Below are 10,726 nucleotides of genomic sequence, written 5' to 3' on the forward strand. Positions count from 1 at the left end.
ACTCACACACAAATACGGATATGAAGACTTCAGAGGAAGCCGCCAACTCCTCAGTCTACATCCCTTCTCATCTTTCACCCACTGTCTAATTGGCTGGTGTGACAATGGCAGGGTTTTGATGTTCTTATGCAATGTCACAGGCTGATAATTTCCTCATACTCTCTCTCTCACACACACACACACACTACACACTACACTGCGTTTTCATAATTCTCATTTCTGTTGTTGTTGTCTGGGATCCGTTGAGTTTTAGTGGATCTTGCAATGTGGGAAAAATAAGCTTAAATCACAAATTTTTCTTCCAAAGGTTTTATTTACCCCCATCCACTTGCAATCAGAGCACGTTCCTGCTGAGTTATTGATATGCAAAAACCATTGCTCCCTTTGAACAAACCGTATCACCGGCCACTAACATAGACACAGACTGTAAAATAGACTGACCCTGTTTGCAGCAAAGCAAAGTTTCCACATTAAATGTAAAGACTGATGTTTTGTAAGCTGATACAAAGCCCGCACCTGAAATGCATGACAAATAAGACAATTCATTTCAAATAAAAACAGTAGTACCTTTTTTGACTTCACAGTTTAAGCAAGTGTGCTACTTTGTTTCACTACACACACCAAAGATTATCAAGATATGAACCATAACTGCCCTCCCCCTCCTCATTGTGCGGCTGCTCCCGTGGGCCGTTGCTGTAAATAAGAATGTTTTCGCAGTCGCCTTGCCTTGTTAAATAAGATTTTACAAAATCCTGCGAAAGATTTTCTCAAAGCTTGATGGCGGATATTGGCATTCCTGTCTGGAAGGCTGTGTTTTAAAAACCTGCAAACAACCCGGCATAAATTTACACCATTAAGTCCCTCAGGCTAGAGAATGCATAAAGTGCTGTGTGTGTGTGGCATGAGAATGCAGTAGTCATAATGAGAATGTAGATGTCCTCTGCCTGCCGTGGTCTGAGCCTCCAACATGCATGCTTTCTCGTCTGTTGCCGTGTGTCGATGAATAATGCACATATTAATCTCGCAATGTATGGAGGCCTTACTAAGATTCGTTCAGCATCTCCCTGTTTGAGGGTTATCTAATTAATGTGGCATCTTTGTAGTCGCCAGGCATGGTTAACATTCTCTGAGGTTCAGGGTGTTGCAGTATAGAGAAAGCTTAAGAGGGTCCTTGATATTTTTTTCTGTCTTTGTGCTGACTTTTCTGAATTTTCTCCAAATTAAGAAAGACCTGAGACTGAGATTTATTTTCACTCTAGCGCCACCCTCCAATGTGCTGGTGACCAATAAAAGTCTCAAGAAAATCTTATCAAGTAAATTTATCTGGTTTATAGTCAAAATATCTTAATAAACTTAATTTAAGACGCAATCATCTAAAAAGTAGCATTTCAGTGAGATATAGGGACTTTATTTTAGGCAATTTTCACTTTGTATTCAAGTGCCATTTTCTACAATTTAATTCTGCTATGGAGGGAGGCTAATTTAACCCTTCACCATGGTGCACACCCAGTAGCTTTGAAATTTAATGGACAAATAAAACAGCAGTTTAGCAGTAAACTGATTTACCGATCAATCACTCACCCATTCACTCATCTGAACAGTGTGTCTGTAAAAAACTAGACCTTTGTGGAAGATTCTGATGATTTAACACCCCTGTCAACTCTGCACCACGTTCTGGCATCCTTCCCCCTCAGCAGGAGCAGGGGTAGGTGTTGCTACATCTAACTCTGAAGCTGCTTGTGAGACTTGCTCTTTACTTTCTTGATCCACATTTGGGGAAGGAGGGAGGGAAGTTTGGGCAAGCAGAGCGGCAGGCAGTCCAGCGGGGAGTGGAGCCGGGCTGTGTGGCAGGTGGAGCTTACGTGCCCCTTCCTGCCCTGCTCTCCCCTGGTCCTTGGCATTTTCCAGCAACACGTGGACACTCTTGGAGAAGACGGCACGAGGGTCGGTAGCAGGTAGAGCAGGGCAGACACAGCTCTCCCTCAGCTCCAGGGCCTGGACGGAGACGGAGTGAAGAACAGACATTAAGCAACACTTTAAAAATGTACTGACTTCAGACAAGGAGTCAATTACCAACAAGTACAAAGATGGATATGAAAAGCCTGACATGGCGAGCCATTTGTTGTTTTTGTTGGCAGTGAATTATAACAAAAAAATCAGTTACTTGTTTTTTCTCTCTTTTTACTTTGTGATAAGATATTTCATCAAACTGCAGCTATGAACTGAAATGAATGCAACACAAAGAAAGATAGAGGAGAATTTGAAAAGGAGAGTCAATGTAGCAGCTCTGTGATGCTTTAAGCTTAATGTGAACACATCCTGGTTAAGTGTGTTAACATGATTTAAAGCTTAGGATTATGAAAACGTTATTTGAAGGTACTTGGTCAAAAAGTATAGCATTTTAAACTAATAATGACACTCAACATGAGTTGGGGGATCCCCAAAGTCAGTTTGCTTCATCCTTCTTACACAATTTCATCTCACTCTGCCCAGTAGTCATTGATATTTCAGTCGACAGACAGACAGTCACAGCTACAAATATGGACACAAAAATATCAGGAAAAAACTCCCTTTCTGAAATCATTCTCACACAGGTTGGGTGAGCAGAGCTGTACTAACTACGAGCGCGTCCCAGCAGTTAGAGACATTCTCGTCGTCTGTCTCACACACCCACGCACACACCAAACTCATTAATCTCTCACTTAGAATCACCTACAAGACTCTTAGCACATACATGCACTTGGCTTCCCACTCAACAGGCTCTCCCTCTCGCGCTAGCAGTGGACTTAATGCGCTTTGCTTAAGGATGATGAGCGCACTCGTGGAGGCGGAGTGCCCTCAGAAGAGTCGGGTTAAGTAGCTCAATGCTGTCACCCCTCGCAAGGTTAAAAACATCGCATTATGCATCACTTTCACCCGGTTGAGCTCAGCTGTTAACTGGCTCGTATGTGCCGCTATGCTGGATCGAACAGTTTGGTGTGAGGAGGGTATTAGAGATACCAGAGAGTTTTCTGAGTGAGCGCATGAATCCCCCGAACGACAGTGTTCATCACTTCACTGCCTGTGGCTGCAGCCTGGCCTCGAAAAAAACGACTGCTGCTAGAGGTCAATCTACCACGCAGGGATGTGATATGATGCACATGCACAAACATATAACACACACACACTCGCACACAGAACATGTACACACACTGAATGACACAGGCACCTGATGGACAATTAGTGGTTTACCCATCTGTTCGTCTTTCGTGTTTGGAGCATCTGACTGTGTACCAACAGTCAGACTCACGCTCAAGGTTAAATTGGCTGCTGCCTGATACATTGTGCATGTTTCTCTCTGCCTCAGACACAAACACACACACACGACACACGTAATGATTGTGGATGCTGACGCTTTCCATAGAAGTTGTGCGTTGATTTCTTTCTGGTCTTAACATACCATTGATTGTCTCGCCACAGTGTCGGCACAGTGTGTATGAGCCCCTGAGATCGAGCTGCTGGCGTCAGGCTGTTTTCTTTCAGCTCCTCAACTCAAAGCCTCCAAGACAGTTAGTTAAGCAGGCATCCAGGCCCCTGTGTGACAAAAATGTTTTTCCTGCCTTCCTAAAACCTTGCATCTTTTCCTCTCCTCCCCAAGTCTCTTCCTCCTCTCTGCCCTCCTCGCCACATGTCTGCAGGTGGATGCACATCTCTCCAGACGCTTCATTAGTTCCATTAAGACTCCTTCCAACAGCTCCTAAAGCTACACTTGTTTCTCCTACACAACAGACAGGTGTTGGGCTCTCCCCTCGCACGGGGATCAAAGAGTCTTTTACTTAAGACAAACGCATGAATCAGAGCAGCAGGAATGTGTTTGCTTGTATAATTGAGGTACAACTTAAGAGCTACCCCTGCTGTTACTTGGACTGAGCATTATCCACGGTACCTGCGGTATGAGGCGGTCCAGCTGAGTGAATCTGTTCCTGTGAGATGGGTGTGTGGACAGCCACTCGGGGACGGTGGGCTCTCCTCTCAGCTGGTCTCTGATTTCCATTTGCTGCCAGAATACGGGGCCTGCTCGCACATCTGCACAGGCCTGGGGAGGGGACACACACACACACACTGTGGAATCAGAAACACACACTCACACACAATGTGGCATCCCTCTGTCTTGTGCTGAGATGAAAGTCCTTACAGTTTAATCATCTCAATTTTGTTGGACAACAGTGCCCCCTAGTGTGCTGCAGACAGATTACAAGGTTGGACAGCAGCAGCTACATAAGATGACTATAGCTTTGCAATGTTAAAATACTGATTACCCCATAAAGAGCAAAAAGGTTTTAAACAATTTCATAAAGGATAGGTTCACTCAAAAATGAAAATTCAGTCATTATCTATTCCCCCTAATGCCGATGGAAAGTCAGGTGAAGGGCTTCTGGAGGCTTGGATTACGCCATGGAGCCATGTTGGGATTTTTTTCAGTTGTTTCTTGACATTTTAAAACAAGTAGCCATCTACTTCAGTTGTTGAGCGCTGCAAGGCTGTTTTGCTGAGAAGCTCCAGAAATGTTTTGTGGTGAATTTATCGTTTGATCATAAAACATGAACCCCAAAAGCACCAATTATCTTTAGTTTTGTCATATTATGTTTAAGGGGTACTCCAGCAATGTAGTATTGCTGTATAAAGTTGGGGGACATACTGTCAAAGCAGCAGACGCTGACATGTCCTTACTTTTAGTCCCTTGTGTCTGCAAAGCTACAAAAATGCTGGAATCCTACATTTTGTATTATGTAACTCAATACCATCTTTCAATACCACTCCTGCTTTGTTCAAACCACACACTTCCAGTTTGTAAAAAATGTTTAGTTTAAAACCCAAGCAAAGATAACCCTGGTGACATCATTGGGTCTATCTCAACAGGCTGAAAAAAAAACAGACAATTTAAGAATGAAACAGACCAAAAATCTGAATTAAACTGAAGAATTAAGACTGAAAAATGCAATGAAACAGTTTTCTGTTTTCTCTGGGTGTCTAGTACTGCTTTTGAAGAGTGCACTGAACCTCATGTGTAAAATCTGTGTGCTCCTTTAAGTAATAACAAACTGGAGATGCCGATACCTTAGCAGCCAACTGTAATCCGACTTGATCCGCCTCGGCTTCCAGTTTCCTGCTGTAGGGACGGCTGAACATCAGCTGCCGGAGAGAAAAATGATGCATGCATGATAAGATTGATCCATATTTCCCTTATCAAAACTCACATCAGACAGATCTACAATAACAATGGCACTACGATAACATAATAAACTGTTTTGTCAGTGAAAACTGTGTGTAAAGTGTGAAAATGTTTCTTCAATTGAGCGAAAATAAGAAAATTTCATGAGGGTATTAACATTCTAGGTCTCACCTGGGAAAGCTTGTCCTGCACCCACTGTCCCAGCAGGGCCAGGCTGTCTCGAGGACACACGGCCCAGATGGCTGTCAGAAGAATAAGGGACAGGAGGTCCACGACGTGAGACAGACTGGCCTGCTCTGCCTGGGGGAGGCGGGATGACGAGGACGGGGTGACAGAGGGGAGAAGGGGGGGAATGAAGAAAGTGAAGGATTGGGGTCAGAAAAGAAGATAATGGGATAGAGAGAGAGAAAAAAAAAAATCAAGGTAAAAAGTTTTGGAGAGGTGAACAAGGCAGCTGGAACATATTGATTGTTCCCATCTATTTTAGTGGAACTTTTACGCTGTAACAGATTTAGAGGTTTTAACATCCAATCCAACAGAGCACACCTACTGGGTAATACCAAGCCCATCGATGCTCATTCCCTTCATCTAATTAAAATCTCCTTCAAGCATTTCCTCTGAGAACGTTTAAAGTCTTGAAATACCCACAACTTCATTAGACACTTTTTTTAACAAGAAGAAGAATGGGCTTGTGTAGGCAGAGAAGAAAAAACAGCCATCTGTGGAGAATTAATAAAGCACGACAGTGCCTGAGGTCGACAGGACTTTGGTCATCATAGCACAGACAGGATTAGTGAGCGCTTGGAGGTGATTGTCAGTGAGTCTTTATCACCGGCTGATGCAACAGCACTGCAACTGATGCCACTACAGCCATTACTATACTGGAAGTAGGAGGGGGGGTGATGATGAATAGTTAGAGATCTCAGTGTATAATGCACATACATATAGGAGGTCCACATACATATTTTACAACCTTGCCAGGGAGAGACCTGGAAGACTTCCAGCTGTAACTTCCATTCTGTGTGCCAACGGCTTCGAAATGACTAAACTTTGTTCTTGAACATTATTTGCACTTTAAGTGTTTTCAGTGACTCATCCTTATGCAAAGCAAGGTCCTCTGCCATCAACTAAGCCTCTAAAAAGTCAGCAGACTGTACACACCTCAGGCTCAGGAGCTGCATTCATTCTCTGCAGAGCTAAACAGGTTTCAGCGCCTCCTGCATCAATTCAGCAGTGCTGTGTGTTTGTGTGTTGTCAACGTGTTTCAAGGTCATCCAGGCAAACTCCTAAGAGGATATTATCTTTAAAAAAATAAAGTGAAGGACTCCCAGTGTCAGGTCAAGTACAACAGTAAGCAGGGTCGTAATTGTTTCTTGGTTGTTAAACAATCATTAGTTATCACCATTATTATAAGGCTACTACTGGTTCTAGTATTACGTTGTGTCGAAGTGGTGTAGGAAGCAGAAAAGTAAAATGTAATGTGTGTTACTTATCACTATATCACTAACGATCGTAAAGTCGACATTCATTAAGTGAAGTGTTATGAAAACGATTATTTCATGAATGCAATTATTTCATCTTGCAATGTTATGCTCAATTCCTGTCAGAACATTAGCTAGCTAGCATGCATTCTGTGCATTAGCACAATCTAAGCATATCCCATTCGCTAGCTTTGTGTAAAGTTAGGATGCTCCCATGAGTTGTTGCTGGGACACTTATTATTGTAACATTGTACTGGGGATGACAATTTTATGCAGTTTCTTAAATTGATAGCTGGCTGCCTTAACGATCCATTATGGGTTAATCATCACTAATATATGAGATATATTGGATGTTTTTCTATTAAAAACTGCTTTAAATATTGACATGATTTATGATATGATGACTACAATATGAGTTAAAAGAACAGATAAAGTAAACACTGAGCTACTTGGATGATAAACTAAATAAAACAAAGTCATGATTTCATTTTAATTATGGAGCGCCCATCTGTCACTATATTAGTCCCTCATCTCTGCCATTACTTACAATGAAACACGTAAAGTTAGAAAAAACAAAAAAAACAGAGCAATGTAATACAATACACTGTTAGACACTGTTGTAAACATTAAAAAAATAAAGAAATATATGAAATATAACCGTACACGGTGATATAATGCCACAATCACAAAGGCAATCTGCAGAGGGTTTTACACTTACAGAGTGTCCCAATAAAGCATGAGCCATCTCATGTCCCAGGATAAAGGTCAGCTGGTGAACATCTGCCACGGCCTCCAGCATCCCCGTAAACATGAACACCTCCCCGTTCTACACAAAGGAAAACACAACCCAAAATCTGAGCCAAACAGTGTTTGAAGATGTTCTTTAGAGTCATACAAAAAGTTGACAGTAACTGTGAACCTGTAATTGCCCTTGCCACTTAGTACTTTGATACATTATAAGGGAAGTGGATGTGTAGACACACTCCTTTATGCTAAGACATCCTCACATATGACTTTGAAGACATGAAAGACATAATCTGTGATTCTACACCTGTCTGTCTTTTACTGACCGGGAGGACAAAGGCATTCACATTGGGGCTTTGCACCACGTGGACGTTCCAGGTGACATCAGACACTTCAGGGATGTCCTTGTTCCTTTGTGCCAGGTGCTGCACCACCCGCTCCACCACCTGGTGACGAGGGTCAGTGACTGGAACCAGCAGCTCTGCAAACTCCTCCATGTACTGAAACACGCACGCGCACACATACTTAAGCACTTTAGCAATAGTTCTATTTGCTGAAATTTTCCGCATATTAAATGTTTATTTGTCATCATAGTTTCACCTCAAAAAATGTTGTTTAGACTGTGTGTAACAGGGATAGTTTGTTATTTTCTATCCATGGCGCACACACACACTCACACTCACACTCACACACACACTCACACACTCACACACACACACACACACACAATGTCCTAACCCCCCTCCTCCTTCCCTCACCGCCTCTGAAGTCAGAGCTGCCAGCTCCATGTAGTTCTCTCTGCTGAACACCACCAGGCGGGTCCGTCCTGTCACAGGGGACTCATCCAGGTGGGTCAGGAGAAGGAGGGCTACAATCACCATAGCAACGCCTGCCCCCGCTGCCAGATGCCAGCGGCGGTGCCAGGCCCATTCGCGCAACAGCTGCTGGCGGTTGGCTGGTAGAGCCACCCACCACTTCCTTATACTCCTGTAGACAGAGAGAGGCCACAAGGTCTGCAATATCTGTTTGTGTAGCTCACAAAGACTCATGCAGTAAATTTAGAATCATATCTGCCCTACAGTGGTGAAAAGAAGAGAATAGTTTGAGGTTTCTTTCATGCTGAAAAATTTACATGTTTGGAATTTAGGAGAAAATGCAAGTGAAAAAATCATTAGCAATTAAAAATGGAGGAATCAAGGCAGGCTGAGATCAATAATATCTTTTTCAAAGTGGATCTGGGAAAGAAAGCAGCCTCGAAACATGCATAAAACATGTTCACAACAATGTACTATGCACAAAAAGTAACTTTGTGTGTTTGCAAAAAGAATACAGTCAAATATTTAAGTAGACAAGTAGGCCAAGACTTTTTGAAATAGTGACTTAAAGGACACTTATTATGCTTTTGCACAGCCGCTCTGTTGTTGTTCGCGGTGCTTACTCAGGCGTGTGAGAGCTGACCAATCAGAGAAGACTATTTAGGAGGGGTTGCCCTAAAGAGACGGAAGCTAGCACTGGACAGAATGGGAGCTTTAAGCATGTAAACCTAGTCTAGTAGTAACCCAAAATAAAACATTGAACCTGAGAATGAGCATGATATTTCTCCTTTAACAAAATAGTTGTATGACTTGCAGGGAGTTTCAAGGCTGATTCAGTTCTCTGAGCCAAAACAGCCTCACTGATGGTGTGTGTTATGGAGCCCCACGTGTGCCAAATTATACTCTCACAGTCAGTACACGTAAGTGATTAATTTTTGCCAGTAATCTGTATTATTTTCAAATTAGTGAAACAAGACATAACAGGTGAGACAATCCCATCACGGTAATGAAAGGGGGTGTTTTTTTTTACCAGTTAATTAAAAACAGTTAATTAACATCGCAAGAATTTATAAGGTAATTTATTTGTTCTAATTTAAATTACACAATGAATAAAACTGGTGATAAAACAAGTAAACATGTGTTAATTAAGTCTGATTATATAATATTGTGGCTTTAAATGATTAGTGCATTTCTCAATTTATCTGTATATTAAATACAAAATTGGTAATTTGCTTGTGTAACTATCTGCACTTCAAATCCACTTAGAAATGTATTCAAAATATTAGGACATAATTATTTTTTAAATTAATGTAGTGGACAACATTTTAAAGCGAGGACTTTTTTTTTTTTTTTTTAATGTTTATTACGAACCAACACTGATTAACCACTTAGTCTCTAATAATAAGGCAGCATCATACAGCTACCTACCTGCCCAGTATTATAGCCAAGAGCTTCTGCAGAGGTTTGAGCACCAGCCAGATGAGAGGAGCAGGCAGGGCTCTCACGGGGGCTGAGGTGTGGAAGTGTCCGCACTGTGACAGGACAGGACCGGAGCACTGTAGGGGCGAGGTGGTTTTGGGACTAATCTGAAAACACACCGTCCTTCCATTGGCACAGAATAAGAGAGGTGATCTTGTCTGAGTGGCTCTGAGGAGAGCAGAGTTTGTTGTCCTGTGACAGCTGATCTGAGGGGACACAGAGTGAAGCTGCTTCAGAGGAAGCCCAGCTTGTTTGCACATCTGGAGGTTTCGCGGCAGATATAGAGGAAGGGACCAGAAACGACTGTTTCTTAACAAACTGACGCAAAGTAAAACCATTGTGCTGGCTGGTAAAGCAACTCTTCCTGATTCAGTCCTCGGACTTACCTAAGAGCAATGAAGTATTTAGCAACTGGCAGCCTCGCCTTTTATCTGAGAGGGCTGTTTTTCCTCATCTTAATGTAGAAACGTCTGCCAAAGGACGTCGACGCTACTTTTCTTCGTTATTTAATTTCACAACAAACAGTAATTCCTCTTTATCAGCTGTCAATGTCATTGCTATCAGTAAAAGCTAGCTACAAATAAGTTAACCTTGGTTACCGCAGTGCAACAACCGAGACCGAAATGTTGAAATGTATCCCGAGTAACACTTTAACACGCCTAGTTAAAGAAACACCTGCTTACGACGCGCATCTTAAGTAGTTTCAACAACAGAATGGACGGAACTTTGAAGGTGGCAGCGTTGGTGCGCTCCTGCCTCCAAAATAATTCCCTCTAGAAACACCTTCGTGAAGAACGTTCCGGGTGCACATTGAGCAGCCCGCCTGGGCTAAATTAATATAAAATAATAATAATAATAATAAATGTGAATGTATGGAAATTAATCATATCGCATGGCTACTTTCTGACATTTCTCTATATGGAAAAAGCAAAATTGTACCTCAGTTTGACATTGTGTTGTAAATTACAGCAACTTATAGGGTAACTCCACCTATC

The 10,726-nt window shown here is 42.3% G+C and overlaps 1 protein-coding gene across 1 annotated transcript; it reads right to left on the reverse strand.

Annotated features, from left to right (window-relative positions):
- Nucleotides 1-304: 304 nt before the first annotated feature.
- On the reverse strand, nt 305-10,461 carry oma1 (OMA1 zinc metallopeptidase). Its single transcript, XM_073477106.1, has 8 exons — nt 9,681-10,461; nt 8,196-8,424; nt 7,764-7,937; nt 7,412-7,519; nt 5,384-5,512; nt 5,098-5,172; nt 3,926-4,075; nt 305-1,995 (listed from the first exon to the last, which is right to left on the reverse strand). Exons 1-8 carry the CDS (start codon nt 10,067-10,069, stop codon nt 1,657-1,659), a joined length of 1,593 nt encoding a protein of 530 aa, XP_073333207.1. The 5' UTR covers nt 10,070-10,461; the 3' UTR covers nt 305-1,656.
- Nucleotides 10,462-10,726: the final 265 nt, after the last annotated feature.

Source organism: Pagrus major, chromosome 11, assembly GCF_040436345.1.
Source record: "Pagrus major chromosome 11, Pma_NU_1.0".
Lineage (NCBI taxonomy): Eukaryota > Metazoa > Chordata > Actinopteri > Spariformes > Sparidae > Pagrus > Pagrus major.

What these genes read in the sequence shown, in the direction of transcription:
- oma1 (XM_073477106.1), bottom strand. Translation starts at nt 10,069, where the DNA reads ATGGTTTTACTTTGCGTCAGTTTGTTAAGAAACAGTCGTTTCTGGTCC. An exon ending in TTGGCTATAATACTGGGCAG is followed by an intron (nt 8,425 to 9,680) that starts GTAGGTAGCTGT and finishes CTCTGTCTACAG; the next exon opens with GAGTATAAGGAAGTGGTGGG. An exon ending in ATGCTTTATTGGGACACTCT is followed by an intron (nt 5,513 to 7,411) that starts GTAAGTGTAAAA and finishes CGCCTCCCCCAG; the next exon opens with GCAGAGCAGGCCAGTCTGTC.